The sequence below is a fragment of the Papio anubis genome, chromosome 1 (genome assembly GCF_008728515.1).
Source record: "Papio anubis isolate 15944 chromosome 1, Panubis1.0, whole genome shotgun sequence".
NCBI classification, from domain to species: Eukaryota; Metazoa; Chordata; class Mammalia; order Primates; family Cercopithecidae; genus Papio; species Papio anubis.
Genome location: NC_044976.1, coordinates 146,251,634 through 146,267,747, shown reverse-complemented (window position 1 = coordinate 146,267,747; position 16,114 = coordinate 146,251,634). Strand labels below are relative to the sequence as shown.

The 16,114-nt window shown below is 37.7% G+C and overlaps 1 protein-coding gene across 3 annotated transcripts in view; it reads left to right on the top strand.

Annotated features, from left to right (window-relative positions):
- The first annotated feature begins 543 nt into the window (after positions 1-543).
- KCTD3 (potassium channel tetramerization domain containing 3) overlaps positions 544-16,114 on the top strand; it is a 57,306-nt gene continuing 41,735 nt past the window's right edge. The window contains exons 1-8 of one of the 3 annotated variants that reach the window (XM_009187401.3): positions 544-1,117; positions 7,304-7,357; positions 7,611-7,656; positions 9,447-9,520; positions 11,232-11,290; positions 11,573-11,653; positions 12,569-12,706; positions 13,168-13,258. In XM_009187401.3, the coding sequence (XP_009185665.1) occupies positions 1,035-1,117; positions 7,304-7,357; positions 7,611-7,656; positions 9,447-9,520; positions 11,232-11,290; positions 11,573-11,653; positions 12,569-12,706; positions 13,168-13,258 (626 nt within the window). In that variant the 5' untranslated portion in view covers positions 544-1,034. Of the gene's footprint in view, positions 1,118-7,303; positions 7,358-7,604; positions 7,657-9,446; positions 9,521-11,231; positions 11,291-11,572; positions 11,654-12,568; positions 12,707-13,167; positions 13,259-16,114 lie in introns of those variants that run through there. The other 2 variants (XM_003893116.4, XM_017949527.3) reach the window with 2 other exon arrangements.

The window sequence follows — 16,114 nt, the reverse complement described above, 5'->3', positions numbered from 1 at the left end:
AAAAAATATTTTAATAGCCACTAAGGTTTTGGGTTTGAATATATACCGTTTAAAGCAAAAACAAATAAATAAACAAGCGCATAAAATTGTGTGCTATCCGTGTGAGTCTAACATTAGTTGAGTGCTTACTATATTCCAGAAATAGGTTGCTGGGCATTACACAGCCTAGGGGTTTCTGTCCTTTGGTTTCCTTCCTGCTTAACAAACAGAAACAAAAAACAAAACAAAAAAACTGCTTGAGAGATTGGGGATTAAAATAAAGAAGGTAAAGTAAGCAGTTTTCTGGGGTAAACGCTATAAGGTTTTAAACTCCCCAAATGTTCCCTGCATTTGCACTGCCTACATTTAGGCATCAACTTTTACTACCTCTAGGATTAGTTTTTCCTTTCCCAATCCATGTGGACAAAGTGGGTCATAAAGATCCGTAGATAGTTTGCCCAGATCTTCCCTCAATCTGCGAATCAGCTTCCTCGTTTTAGAAAATCTGAAACGTAAAAGAGAGAGGGGCTGGGATCGGAGCCCCAGAAGGGGAGGGAAAAAATGGAATCCCGCGCGGGCAGGCGGCTGGCCAGGAGCACATTCCCCTAGCCTCCCTATGTGCCGACCCCACGGCCTTGGGAAGCTCCTCCCTGGCCTTTCCTTCCTCCTCCTCCTTCTAGGAGGCAGTGGCGGGCGAAGCGTGAGCGCTGCGGTATTTTGTCCCGAACGGTGACCCCTCCTCCCAGGCAGGCTGAGGCGGCGTCGGTGGCAGCCGAAAGCGGAGAAGAGGCCCGGGCGGCCCGGCGGCCTGGAGGCCGCGAAAGGTGGAGGCCGGGCCGCCCTTGTGCGCCGCAGGATTGACTGGGGAAGGGGCAGAAGCTAGCAAGCCCCGCCCGGCCGCCGGGAAGGTGGGGGAAGCCCCGTGCAACCCCCGCCCTCCGGCCGCCGCCGCCCTGCTGGCCCTACAGCCGTCTCCGCTGCCTCGGGCTACAGCCCCGGGCTCGGCGGTCCCGGCTAGGGAAGGAGGGCGGCAAGCGCGCCCGGAGCCGCCGGAGATGGCAGGAGGGCACTGCGGCAGCTTCGCCGCGGCGGCGGCCGGCAGCGGCGAGATCGTCCAACTGAACGTGGGGGGGACCAGGTGAGCCGGCGGGTAGGGGGTTTTCACTGGGGATGCCGCGGCCGCCTCCTCCTCCTCCTGGTCTCGACGGGGACCGAGAGTCGCAGGAACGAGGGCGAGCGTGGGAGCCAAGCCTGGAACGTGGGGGCCTCCAGGCGGGAAGAACGTTGGGCGAATTTTGGAGCTGATGAAGGATCTGCTCTGGGAAGGGAAGGGCAGAAGGGCCGCTTGGAATCACCGAGGAGCAGGCCCATGTGGCATAGTAGCTGCTGTCCTAGAATGCCAACCTTTGCCCCTCCCCCTTTCTAAGGTATCAGGCAAGGAGGACCATTACATAGTCCTCCTTACCTCATCTCAGATTAGAGTGTATTTGAGGAATTTATTTAGTAGAAGCCTGGCTTTGTGGTTTGGATGTCGGAGATGAACCTGCCTGCCTTTCTCTTTGGTCAACAAGGTGTCGGTTTTCTTAGGGATGAGTACGGTGTTCTTTTCCGCGCCTAATTAGGGGATTTGTAATTTGAAAGATTTCTGTGATGGGAGTGCTGTAGATTTGCAGTACCTAGTTATTTATTTTCAGAATTTCTTGGTGCATGGGCTTGAAGGATCTGTTCAACTTTTAGGACAGTGTGTCCAGAAACTGCAGTTTGAACATTTGCTTTTAGGAAGCTCTGGATATTGGCACGGTGTGGCGCCCTTGGAGTAAACAGACTGAAAGCACTTCTCTGTCTGTTCTCTTTCTGGCCTTCCGCCCCCCTTTCTGTGCCTGTTATTAAGTTTGTTGGGGGAAAAAAAACATAGTTTTGGTGGATTTCCTATAACTTATGAGTCACTCCTCTCAGAAAAGGGAGTTTGCCAGCTGTTTGAAAGAAGTGTTAGTTGAGTTTTAGGCTTGATAGGAGATAAACAAGGAAATGCTCTGGAATACAGTGTATTTTTCTGTGCTTAAGAATATGATTTTCAGCTAGCATTTTAACAGTATTTTAATGTCTTAGAATCGTAGTGGCAAAAAGTGTCTACCGTAGTGCTTTAATCCTATACATTTGATAGCTTTCTAGAATTTAACACAGAAAACCATGGTACTTCGTTTGTTCTTAGGGTTTTTTCCTCTTCCCCCAAATCAAAACTTAGATAATTTACAACATTATTGCAGTTGTATAGAAACCAGTCTTATGGAGATTTATGTCTCCTAATGTAAGAAGTGGAGTTTTTCCTAAATTCACGTTAAAATATTGGAAGTTTGGTAACTGGTGGAATACCCCGAAAGAGGAGGCCTGCAATGTGTGTTGATTATACTGAAGAGTAACAGTATAATAATTTAAAATCCCTATACTGGTTTCTACTTGCTATTGATGTATTTCTTTTCTTTAATTTTCTTTTCTTTTCTTTTTTTTTTTTTTTGAGACGGAGTCTCACTCTGTCGCCAGGCTGGAGTGCAGTGGTACGCTCTCCGCTCACTGCAGCCTCTGCCTCCGGTTTCAAGTGATTCTCCTGCCTCAGCATCCAGAGTAGCTGGGTTACAGGCCCGCGCCACCACGCCCAGGTAATTTTTGCATTTTTAGTAGAGACGGGGTTTAACTGCGTTGGCCAGGATAGTCTCGATCTCCTGACCTCGTGATGCTCCCGCCTCGGCCTCCCAAAGTGCTGTAATTACACGCGTGAGCCACCGCGCCTGGCCCATAGTTAATATATTTCTATTCAGACATTCACAAGGACATACAGTATTATTATACAAATTAAGCAGTATTGTTATTTATTGTATGGATGGCTTAATGCTGAGTGAACTCTTATTAAAGACTGCAGAATTCATTTAAAAGTTTTAACTCATAAGGCGGTTATCTTGGCACTGTAACATTTTATCTTGTGTTTACATTATTTATGGAACTTGAGCTTATCAGGTTCTAATTTTTTCTTTTTTTTTTTTTTTTTTTGAGACGGAGTCTCGCTCTGTCGCCCAGGCTGGAGTGCAGTGGCCGGATCTCAGCTCACTGCAAGCTCCGCCTCCCGGGTTTACGCCATTCTCCTGCCTCAGCCTCCCTAGTAGCTGGGATTACAGGCGCCCGCCACCTCGCCCGGCTAGTTTTTTTTTTTTGTAGTTTTTAGTAGAGACGGGGTTTCACCGGGGTTAGCTTACAGGATGGTCTCGGGATCTCCTGACCTCGCGGACCCACCGCCCCAGCCTCCCAAGTGCAAGGATTACAGGCCTGGAGCCACCGCCTCTAACACCTTTCTAAGTGATATTAGCAAAGATACAAAACAATACATATATTACTGGTTTGAACAGTTTAAAAGACATGAAATTGTTAGTGGGAATGGAAACATTAAAAACTCTGTGGAAATTGCTACAGTAACAGCTTTATAAAATAAATGGTAGTGGTATGGCCTGTAGAAAACAACATCCGACTCCATATTCTAAGAATATTTTCTAGATTTGATTTTGAATCATACACTCGTGCAGAATTGTAGAGCTAGGTAAGTTCTAGAAGTCATCTGTGTCTTGTATAAAATACAGTGTAAGACAGTCACTTAAGCCATTGTAAGAGAAAAATCCTGATATGATTGCCACTGAAGTTCAGGAACTGCTGTGACGTAGAATTGAAGTTCTGAAGTGATAGAGTCAAACTCAAAAGGAGTTTGTTGGGAGCAGAGAAGCATATGCTATTGGTAAGGTCTTTTTTTTTTTTTTTTTCCTCAAGAGAATAGACATGAGAATGGATATACTGAAAGGAATTACAGAAATGACTAATTTTTATAGTATAATACTTTGTGGGTGATTCAGAATGTAGAGAAGATGAAGTTTCATTTAGAATTGTTAATATTCGTTATTTACAAAAAGTAATGAAGTGAATTCACTGTGACTGAATTTGTGATTAATTGTGTTATGGGTAAGTGTGATTTTAGGCCTCATGCAAGAGAGCTGGGACTAGCCGTTGAGGACTCCAGGACAAAGAGCTTTTGAGTCAGGTATATGTTTTCAGTTCCCAGGCTTTATCTCTAACTAGCCTAGCAACCTTGGACAAATATTTTGATGCTTAGTCTATTAAAATGTAAAGTGACAGACAACAGTACCAACCTTGTCAGATTGTTATGGGAATTTGAAGTAACAAATGTGAAATGCAAGGGTTAGTGTCTTTATCACTACTTACAGTGCAGAATAGATAACTAATTAGATTGCTTCCAAGTTAATTTAGTAGGAGGCAAGTTGCATGAAGTGTAACTGTGGCTATGCAGATTTCTTTAGTAATTCTTTTGCTGAGACCAGACTGTACCTGACCCTATTCTTGAGACACTATGGGTATGGGATAAAAAACAAATCAAAACAGAAAAGGCTTTCATGTATCTTTCAAATGATTATACTCATCATGTGTAATTTTAAGTGTGCTAGTTTTCATGAAGTTATATTTGAGACTAGTTTTGAGGCCTGATGTTTTAAAAAAATTGGTGAGGATGAGGATCCAATCCCTTTGCCCAGAAATTCCAGGTTACTAACCTTTCCCCAAAATACTGATTAAAATTGAAACTGATAATGTGATTTTAAGCAGACCTTTGTGATTTTCTAAGTAGTACATAATTTTAATTATTTGGAATACAATTGCTGAATCAGTAGTAAATATGAAAGATTGCAAGTTATAAGCTGTCCTCATTTGGAATGAATTTGATGGCCTCCAGAACAGTGAATCTGCATTGTCGTGAATCCTTGGAGCCTTCAATTTACCACTGACTGGATTTACTTTGATTTTGGACCAAGTCAGTTTTCTGTGACTGGGGTAATCTGTATATTTTTTATTTTTTCTTAAGAGTCTACTAAGAAATGCATTTAGGAGTATTTGCAGTGTTTTCTTAAATAAAGTGGCTTATTTGTTAATCAGATAAATGGGCATAGGAACTACTTAAAACACCTATACTGTCCATAACCTATGAAATTCGTTAGTAGTCAACTTCTATGTGTTCCCTAAAGTACCTCTTACTGTAGTTTACATTTAAATGTCTTTAATAAATGAATTGTTTTACTGTCTTTCCTTCAGTTAGCCAGTGAAAGAATACTTTTCCTTACAAATTGTAAAGTTGTAAGTGGGAAGAAGTGGAGATAAACTTTTTTTTTTTTTGAGACAGAGTCTCGCTCTGTCGCCCATGCTGGAGCTCAGTAGCGCGATCTCGGCTCACTGCCAGCTCCACCTCTCTGGTTCATGCCATTCTCCTGCCTCAGCTTCCCAAGTAGCTGGGACTACAGGCGCCCGACAACATGCTTGACTAATTTTTTGTATTTTTAGTAGAGACGGGGTTTCACCGTGTTAACCAGGATGGTCTCGATCTCCTGACCTTGTGATCTGCCCGCCTCGGCCTCCCAAAATGCTGGGATTACAGGCATGAGCCACGGCACCTGGCTGAGATAAACTTTTAATTGTGATTGGAAAGCATGTTTTGATAATAAAAGAAAATTTCTTTTAGAGACTAAGGCATTTTTTATGGAACAGTGCATACACCGCTTCTGCTGTTACTGACACTGAGACTGATACTGCTAAGTGGTTTAAGTGGGCAGTTTAGTGACATCTGTTTGTCAACACTAGTGTACTCTGAAAATGCTCTGTTGTAACCATAAAATGCTGATCGTACAGAATAATCAAGTCTCCGTTTTGTACAGAATATTTAACTGAGTTTGTAGAGTGTGGTTCTGTTTATCACACATAAGTTTCAATAAACATTTACTGAGCATGTGCTAGATGCCAAGAACAAATGCTTTTAGGTCATCCTCTCTGGCTTTAAGAAAAAACAACATATACTTTTTTAATACAAAATCCTTTTCTGAAACTGAGTTTGAAAGGTGAATGTACAGATAATCCATTTATCAAGATATGTAGCCTCAGGTGCCTGGATGGACTTGCAAAGTTGAGAGATCCATGAGACTTCTGACACTGCTCTATGTAAGCCTTGGTAGTCAAAGTTTTCACCCTGGCCTGCAATCCAGTGCTGTTTAATATCCCACTTAGAAGATGGGAATGGGAAGTAGGATGCATTTTGAGGTTATGCTGCAGTGAGCAAAAAGTAAACACCTTCCACGTTTTTGATAATTCTAGGCTGCTAATTTAGGTACTGGCAGACAATAGAGGGGTGATACAGTATATACCTGCACAGTCTGGGAAACATCTCTTAGCCATTTTGACTGGGGCTTGGCCTTTGTTTCCTGGTGATAGTGCATGGTAACTAGTGCCACTATTCAGTCACCTTGTTTAGTTTAAGTATGAAAGATAAAAATAAATTTGGGGATTCCATATAATGCCAGAAAATAAATGTGGAGTGAAGGTAGAGGTTTGCGAGGCTGGGTGAGGTAACATTGTAGTTCAAGGTGATATCTTAAAATGAAAATACTCAGAGAAGGGCTGGACTGAGCAAGTACTATATTGCTTTGTTTGCCATATCAGTTTACATAAATTGTTGGTTTGTTGTCCCAGTCTATTATACTGTACTTCGGTAAAGATCCTCTCAGAATTGGTGGTAATATACAAGCTTGATCAAATGACAACCTCAGAGCAGTTGTATTGGCTGAATGATTTTCAAGAATGAAGTCAGCAGTTGCAAATAGCCCAAGACTGCATATAAAGAAGGTGTTAAAAGAGTAATTTACAGTGAAATTACTATGAGCTTAAAAAGAGATAATACAGAATAGGATATTTAGAAAAACTATTACCTGGAAGGTAAGGCCTGAGTGGTATCAAGAAAGATGGATGGATCTTGAATTATTGGACATGAGGAGGGTGATCTAGCTGAATAAAGATACCAAAATGGTAGTAAGCATGAATTTTTTGGGGATATGAAGAAGCTTTGTCATATGAAAGGGGAAAACCAGCGTTTGTATTGGAGAGATGAGATGGAACCTGAAGGTAATTTTGAATGTTGTACTGAGAAGTTGAGACTTGGTATGATGGGCTAATTGTTGATTCTTCAGCAGAGATTAGCTTATTGGAAAGTAGTGTTTTAAAATGCATTATATGGCAGATAACTAGTTGTTTATTGTTATTGAGAGCTGTTTATATAGTCTTAACTCTGAATTGAAAGCAACATTTAAAAATACTAACTGTAATAAATATATTGTTACAGCTATAACTATAAAACATCTTGTAAATCATTAGCCAGCACATGAAAACAAGTTAACTAATACTGAAATTTCAAATCATATTCTTATTTATAATACCAGATGATTTTTAATTGCAGATTTAGTACCTCAAGACAAACTCTTATGTGGATTCCAGATTCGTTTTTTTCCAGGTATGTCTTATAATTCTTTAGTGTATATTTTAATACATTTATTTACCAAAATATAATTTTTGTCAGTTAAATTGTTTTTTTTAATAGAAAAGGTTAACTCTTAAAATAATATATATATATATATATATATATATATATAAAATTGGAAGATAGATAACGTACTCTTAGTGGTCTTTAACATTTGATAAAGAATTATCACATTTGTTTATACTCAGATTTTAAAAACTAACTTTAGATTATTAATGACTTCCAGTTTGCTGAGTGGGAGAATTTCAACACTTCGAGATGAAACTGGTGCTGTGAGTATAACAATAATTGATACATATTTCTAAATTAATGCTTATAGTACTTGGTCCTAATGTATACTCTAAGAATATAGGAAAACTAATATTTTAATAATCACTGAATGAAATTCAGTGAAAATGAAAATCACTGAAAGTGGCATAATTTTATTTCTTGTCATACATAGTTTTTTATAATCAGAGAAGATCCCTAAATAGGGAATACTATATATGGCAATTTAAGTATTCATGATTAGAGCAATTGTAGAATGTGAGCTTACATTGGCATTAGAAGAAATATTTTTTAGATCAATAATTGAAACTTTAACAGTAAGTGGATAAATGTAAATATTATAATGTTTTTATATTAGAATATAAGAGATTAAATTAGTAAAGTCCTACAGTTTTTTATTTTATTTTGGATAATAATCTTGTGAATTTGTTTGTACACCATTGGTACAGTGAGGGAAGGAAAGAATTGTAAAGTTTCAGTGCAAAAAATTGGTTCATCCATTTGGAGGCAACAAAGTGACCAATGGTATTTATTTGCTGTGGTAAGATTTGCAGATGAAATAAGGCAACAAAGGCAGATATGTCCATGTGAAATTATAAAAAGTTATCAGTGATAAGATCTCCACAAATCTGTGATGTTTCTTCAATTTTTGATCTACTCTAATGAAAACAAAAGAAAGAATTTATAAAGCTTAGAATCTCATTCATTGTATATATATAGTTGATCATAGTAGGCAAAGTTTTATTACTGGCTGCCATTTCCCTTTCTAGTTGATTTACATAAGTTTTAAAAGATGTTAAGTTTTTATGGCCAGCTCTTTTATAAACGATTCAAAATAGGTGTTGGTATACATTTCCATAAAAGTTATCATTTATGGACTGGGTGAGGTGGCTCATGCCTGTAATCCCAGCACTTCAGGAGGCTGAGGCAAGTGGATTACCTGAGGTCGTCAGGAGTTCAAGACCAGCATGGCCAATATGGTGAAACCCCCTCGCTACTAAAAATAGAAAAATTAGCTGGCGTAGTGGCAGGTGCCTCAAATCCCAGCTACTCAGGGGGCTGAGGCGGGAGAATTGCTTGAACTTGGGAGGTGGAGGTTGCAGTGAGCCCAGATCGTGCCACTCCACTCCAGCCTAGATGACAGAGCAGGACGCTGTCTCAAAACAAACAAAAGTTACCAATTATGTGTTTTAGATTTTTAAGCAATTTGTTTTCCTCTTATGTATTTTGTGGTGCTTTATTTAAAAAAAAAAAATTTCATTACCTCTCCCTAGCTCTGAAGGAAATTGAGATTAGCAAAAGTGTTATGAGAATAGTATTCTTTTCCACTTTCGACAGCAGTGTGCGGTACTTTTCTCAGTTACCCCTGTGTGCATTATTAAAGTACACTGTAGTTTTAACGATTGAACAATATGAGAAAGTATTATGTATTCGTATTTTCAAAGTATTAATTGAATTCTAGACTGTTTCAGATAAAAATGTTTCCTCAGATGTCACTTTTACCAAAGGTGTCAATACAAGTGATTTTTAAGTAAGATTTTTTCTACATATTAAAATATCAGTTTAATGGTAACTATTCAGGGGAAGAAAAATACACCATCTCAAGAAAAAGACACCATCTCATAAAATGGCACACAGAACTACATTCCAATTTTAGAAACATTAAAATTTAAGAGTGGAAACAAGGAAATGTAGTATTTAAATAATTCAGACTTTGTTACCTATTAGTGCTACAGATATTAAAGTTAAAAGATTAATTTGCAATTTGAAAATAAAACAGTTCTCTTTTTTACAGATATTTATTGATAGAGATCCAGCAGCATTTGCACCCATTTTAAATTTTCTTCGAACAAAAGAACTAGACTTAAGGTAAGAAATGCACTCTTTTTAAAGTAAATTCTTACAGAGAAATATGTCTTTTTAGTATAATTTATGAATGAAAAGTTTTTTTTGGTTTGTTTTGTTTTTTGTTTTTTTTTTTCCCTTGAGTTGGGGTCTTGCTCTGTCGCCCAGGCTGGAGTGCAGTGGCATGATCTCTGCTCACTGCAACCTCCGCCTCTCAGGTTCAAACAATTCTCCTGTCTCAGCCTCCCGAGTACCTGGGACTATAGGCACATGCCGCCATGCCCGGCTAATTTTTTGTATTTTAGTAGAGAAGGGGTTTCACTGTGTTGCCCAGGCTGGCTGTGAACTCCTGAGCTCAGGCAATCTGCCCGCCTTAGCCTCCCAAAGTGCAGGGATTACAGGAATGAGCCACTACGCCCAGCCAGAAAAGGTTTTATTTATTTTTTTTTTTACTAAGACTTTGATTAAAAGTTTCCTCACATTGAAACTGGATGTGGTGGTACATGCCTATAATCCCAGCTACTCTGGAGAAGAGACTAAGGCAGGAGGATCCCTTGAGGCCAGGAGTTTGAGGCTGCAGTGAGTTTTGATCATGCCTCTGGCCAGTACTGCTGTAGTGTTAGCACAAATAGTTTTGAAATAGAATAAGAAAGTTTCAAGCATTTTTTTTTTTTTTTTTTTTTTGAGACTGAGTCTCACTCTGTTGCCCAGGCTCACTGCAAGCTCCACCTCCTGGGTTCATGCCATTCTCCTGCCTCAGCCTCCCAACTAGCTGGAACTGCAGGCACCCACCACCATGCCCGGCTAATTTTTTTGTATTTTTAGCAGAGATGGGGCTTCACTGTTTTAGCCAGGATGGTCTCGATCTCCTCACCTCGTAATCCACCTGCTTTGGCCTCCCAAAGTGCTGGGATTACAGGCGTGAGCCACCAACCCCAGACACAAAGTTTTAAGCACTTTTAATGTTAAACTAGTTATAACCAGTTTCACAAATAAAAACAATTTAACATAGTAATTGTATATGTTTATTAAGGCTGGGGAATATTTTTAAAATAAGGACAAATTCCAACTGAAACCTAAAATGAATCATTAGTATTATAAATTCTGAATCTTCCATTTCTTTAAAATTTTATTTTCATGTTACTTTACTTTACTACTATGAAGTAGCATCATTTCATCTGTATAACATAGCCCTTCCCAAGGCTAGTCTTTTTATTTTTCTATTTTATTTGTTCAAAAAATATTTATTACATAACTATTTTATATAAGCACTATGGTAGGCACTGTGAGGTATACATCAGAAATAGATAATGCTTGTAGGGAATTTACAGTGTAATTGGGGAGATTAAGATAAATATGTATAGAAATGATTATGATAAAAAGTTAAAAGCAGCTAATGCCATAAAAGAATGATTTCCATTCTATCCTTTGCCTTCTAGACAATTTATTTGTACTAGCCTGATAGATCCCTAATCTCTTCTTTAGTGACCCAATTCATATATATGTATATATATGAATGGTATTTAAGTAGATAACAGAATATTTTTGTTCACATGCAGTTTTTATTTAGACTTCTTAATGATTAAGGATAATAGAAATAAAGAATATTAGGAGAAAAATAATTTTTCAAGCCTTATGACTGTATACATGAAGAACCTAGAATTTTTTACTTTCACCTCAGATAATAATACAGGTTTCCAGTGTTAGAGAATTTACATCATTTGTTTCTTTGTAGGGGAGTAAGTATTAATGTTCTCAGGCATGAAGCAGAATTTTACGGGATCACCCCATTAGGTATGTGTTCTTTTAATATTTGGTGTTTATGTGCTCTGTTAATATTTGATTTGACTCATGTATGAAACTTGCCCTAAATGAATTGTGTTTATATCAGGTCCTAATTTTTGATGGACTTGTTCAGTGCTTAGTTTTTGTGGATTTTCATAGTAAAAAGATATTGTGACTTAATTAAAATTTTCCTTTTCTTTCCTTATCCTCTTGAACTAGAGAAAATAAAAATGGAGTACTGTTTTTCTGTTTGCATGTACTCTTGACAAGTTTGCTTTGAAATGTTTTTAGTAAGAAGGCTTCTCTTATGTGAAGAATTGGAGCGTTCCTCTTGTGGCAGTGTCCTTTTTCATGGTTACTTGCCTCCACCAGGTATTTTCACTTTATTTAATCTTTTTAAAACTTCCTTCTATCATTAAGCAAGTATAAACATATGAATAGGAAAAACTATTCCTTGATTATTGAGTTTTTTGTCTGTAAGTCTGCTAGAAATGGTAAGAACTTTTGATTTTTACAGAAATTAAGTCACATTATATATTGGAGCAGGGATTTGGCAAACTTTTTCTGTAAAGAGCCAGATAGATTTTATGAGCCACAGGATCTCTGTGACAGCTACTTAACTCTGTCGTGTATACTACATGAAGAATAAGTGTAGCTGTAACCACTACAACTTTATTTACATAAATAGCATTGGGCTGGATTTTCCATGGCCCATAGTTTGCTGACCCCTATGTTAGAGCACTGGTTGTCAAACTGCTTTTTGGTAAAATTAAGGAATTCTGCAGGATAAGTCAGTGTCACCTCAGCCCCACTTTAGCTAGAAGAGCCTGCTTTTACCTGTGTTATAATGTACTTCTGAGCAAGATTTCATTTTAAAAAATGCTCCCCGTCAAATAAAAGAGTGTTTGAAAGTATGGGGAAATTCAGTCCTAAATCAGTTAAATTAGTACGTAGTACCTAACACATAATACCTGTACCATAATTGTAAAGAGTGGCTGACAGACTGGATTAATTACCCATTAATTCGGTAACCTCAAGCTTATTTATTGTAAGCAGTATGGCAGTAGCAGAAATCTGTTGACAGAATTTTGTCTTTCTCTTTGTTTTTTTCATTTTCATTTTATTTTTTAACTGTAATTAAATTATTTGCAATAATTTGCTATATTGGAAGATGTTATTTTGGCTTTAATGAAATTCACATTTTTATGTTTCTTTGTTACTATGTGATATTTTTAATTTTTGAAAGGTGAACTCAGGAATGCATTTGTTTTCTTCTTCTTTTTGTAGGGATTCCCAGTCGTAAAATAAACAACACAGTCAGGTCTGCTGATTCTAGGAATGGACTTAATTCTACAGAAGGTGAAGCCCGGGGAAATGGTACACAGCCTGTTCTCTCTGGAACGGGAGAAGAAACTGTTAGGCTAGGTAAGCAAAGATTACTGAAATTGAAAAAGAAAAATATGTACGTTTTTGGTTCTAGGTGATATTGAGTAATTACTTTTAAAGATTTTTGCCTCATCTCCTTTTTTATCCAGATTTATCATTTATATCTTGGAAAGGTCTCATTTAACACTTAATTTTTATTTAAAATACTATGTAATCTTTTGTCTTTTCTGAATCTTTAGAACAGCATTGACAAAATTTATCTGGTAAGAGCCAGAAATTAAATATTTTAGGCTTTGTGGGCCACACGTTCTCTGTCAGATCTACTCAACTTTGCCATTATAGCGTGAGCACATAATGGACAATATGTAAACAAGTAAGCATGGCTGAGTTCTAACAAAACTATTAACCAAAACAGGCAGAAAGCTGAAATTGGCCTGGGGGCTGTAATTTTCCAACCCCCAGTTTAGAATGTAAAATATTTCTTTTTCCAAAATCAACAGGATTTCCTGTGGATCCACGAAAGGTGCTAATAGTAGCTGGCCATCACAACTGGATTGTAGCTGCATATGCCCATTTTGCTGTGTGTTACAGGTAATGTATAATTAACAATGCTTTGGTTTTAGAGGTGGTAGTTTTAAAATTAATTGTGATTTTATATTTTTAGATTGAAAAGCTATCTTTTTTTAGTCATCAGGTTTTTTCCCTGCATATTTTACTCGTGTCTGTGTCATCTGATTAAGATTTAGTTTACTTTTTTTTTGCAGCTAATTTGGTAAATATTTCTGGTAGCCTTTTTGTGTTGTAAACATTTCGCAGACAAGTGTGGACTGTCATGAAACTGAGATATCTTGATGTATTATTTGTTGCTTATACCTAGCTTCTGAGACTGTAGTATATAATGACGTTAGACAGGATTATTAATGTGAGCTCCCTGATGGTCTATCTCTAATGATTCAGTGTTTTGTATTCTGTAGCAAGGGAGAGTACATTGGTCATAATTACCACATTTTGGGAAGTGAGGTAGTAAAGCAGGGCAGTTGTTGCATAAGTGGTATAGTTTAATATCTAATATGTGAAACTTACAAAGAAGTAGTTTGGTTTTACTAATGCTTACATTCTCAGAGCCTGAGAAGCAATGAAGAATAGTGTAGACCAGTTAATTTTTTTTTTTTTTGGTTGAGACTCTTAGTTCAAAATCACTGTATTCATTGAGAAATGTTGATGACAGAGAATGGTGTAGAAGCACAAAAGTGGTTGGAATATACTAGCTTAGATTATAATTTCATTTAATTGCAGAAAAATCAAAGATATATAAACTATTTGTTTATCCCTGTTGAGTTCAGTTAAGAAAAAATAGTCACGATAAGTTGAAAAATATCTAAAATGTCTTCTAAACTTTACAGATATAGTTTAAAGAATCCCAGATGTATTTTTTTTTAATCTGAATATGAAAGGTTTGGCATGTCTGGTAGTGCTGTTTACATCATTAATCTCAGGTTTATATTTTCCTTGTAGTAATGATTAAGTGCAGACTTTATGTTTTAAGAGTGTTTTGGCGGGGCGCGGTGGGTCACGCCTGTAATCCCAGCACTTTGGGAGGCCGAGGTGGGTGGAGTTGAAGATCAGCCTGACCAACGTGGTGAAACCCCATCTCTACTGAAAATACAAAAATTAGCCAGGTGTGGTGATACATGCCTGTAATCCCATCTACTTGGGAGGCTGAGGCAGGAGAATCACTTGAACCCAGGAGGTGGGGGTTGCAGTGAGCTGAGATCTCACCGTTGTACTACAACCTGGGCAACAGATCAAGACTCCATCTCAATAAATAAGTAAATAAACTTTTTTTAAGAAAGAGTGTTTTGTGGATTTGTAATTTTAATTATGAAATAGCATGGAAATTTTTTTTGCATAATTTTTTGGGGGATGGTTTTGTATGAGGCAAAGCTAATTTGGTAAAGGTATTTTTTTTAGGAAGCATTGTTTTGAATTTATCATCTCATGTATTTGAATTGGGATGACTTGTAGACTCTTGTTTACATATTATGTACGTATTTTTGTCGATAATGAATTCCAGAAGGATTGTGAAATGATAAGTGATCGAAGTGTAACAGCATAACTTTCTTTTTGTCATTGTACACAATACTGAAGATTGCTCTTTTCCAGAAACACCACATTATGACGCACAATTTAACTCACTGGGTAATAATTGTAAGCAGGATGATGCTATTACATTTTCCAGTCTTTGTGTTTGCATTGATCACGATCTTTCTTTGCTTTCACCAAGTGTCTGACATTTCAAAGCAATATACTCATGCAAAGTGATGAAGGAAGAAAATTGAGGACATATTTGGATTTCCTCACATATAGTTAAATCATTCAGCACAATGGCAAAAAAAGATTTCAAAAGAAAGAAAAATATTTAAACTGTTTTAAAGTGTAATCTTTTCTACAAGTTGTTTTTCCTCAAGTTTTTATATCAGTAAGTTACAAAATCTTTAAAAACAGAGTAGTACGTGAAGACCTGTATGATGTTCTCCTAGCTTCACTAATTTTCTACATGGTTAGGCTTTATGTTTATGTCTCTTTTTCTTGCTGAGTTTATGACAGTGTTACTTCTATTAACGAAGAGTAGTTGTGTGAATTGCTGCCCCCTTGGGGCGTATATTCCACTTTAGATCTTTAATCCTTGTGGAGTTTACTTTTTTGTATGTGGTGTGAGATTTAAGGATTTATTTTTTTTTCTTCTCAGTGGGTAGGTAATTATGTCTGACAATTTATTACGTAAATCATTCTTTGTCCATGAATCTGATAGCCCATTTTATCTTGCTTTATGTGTGTGTATATACTTGGATCTGTTTTTCAGTTCTCTCATGTCCTTATGAAATATGTCTGTTCTCCTACAATTTGATGTATGTTCATAGTAAGTTTCAAAATTTCACAGGGCATGTCCTCTTTATTGTATTTTATTGAGGTCTTCACGTAAGAAATAACTAGACATAACCACATTCTTCGCATAGCTATCTTAACTTCAGAGGGTTGGTTCACTAGGCAGCGGTAAGATGATGGAGAGGTGAAATAACAGAGCATATTCTTTCTTTCTTTCTTTTTTTTTTTTTTTTTTGAGACGGAGTCTCACTCTGCCGCCCAGGCTGGAGTGCAGTGGCCAGATCTCAGCTCACTGCAAGCTCACGCCATTCTCCTGCCTCAGCCTCCCGAGTAGCTGGGACCACAGGCGCCCGCCACCTCGCCCGGCTAGTTTTTTGTATTTTTTAGTAGAGACGGGGTTTCACTGTGTCAGCCAGGATGGTCTCGATCTCCTGACCTCGTGATCCGCCCGCCTCGGCCTCCCAAAGTGCTGGGATTACAGGCTTGAGCCACTGCGCCCAGCAGAGCATATTCTTATATATTTTGTTTTATTTATTTTATTTATTATTATTACTTGTTTTG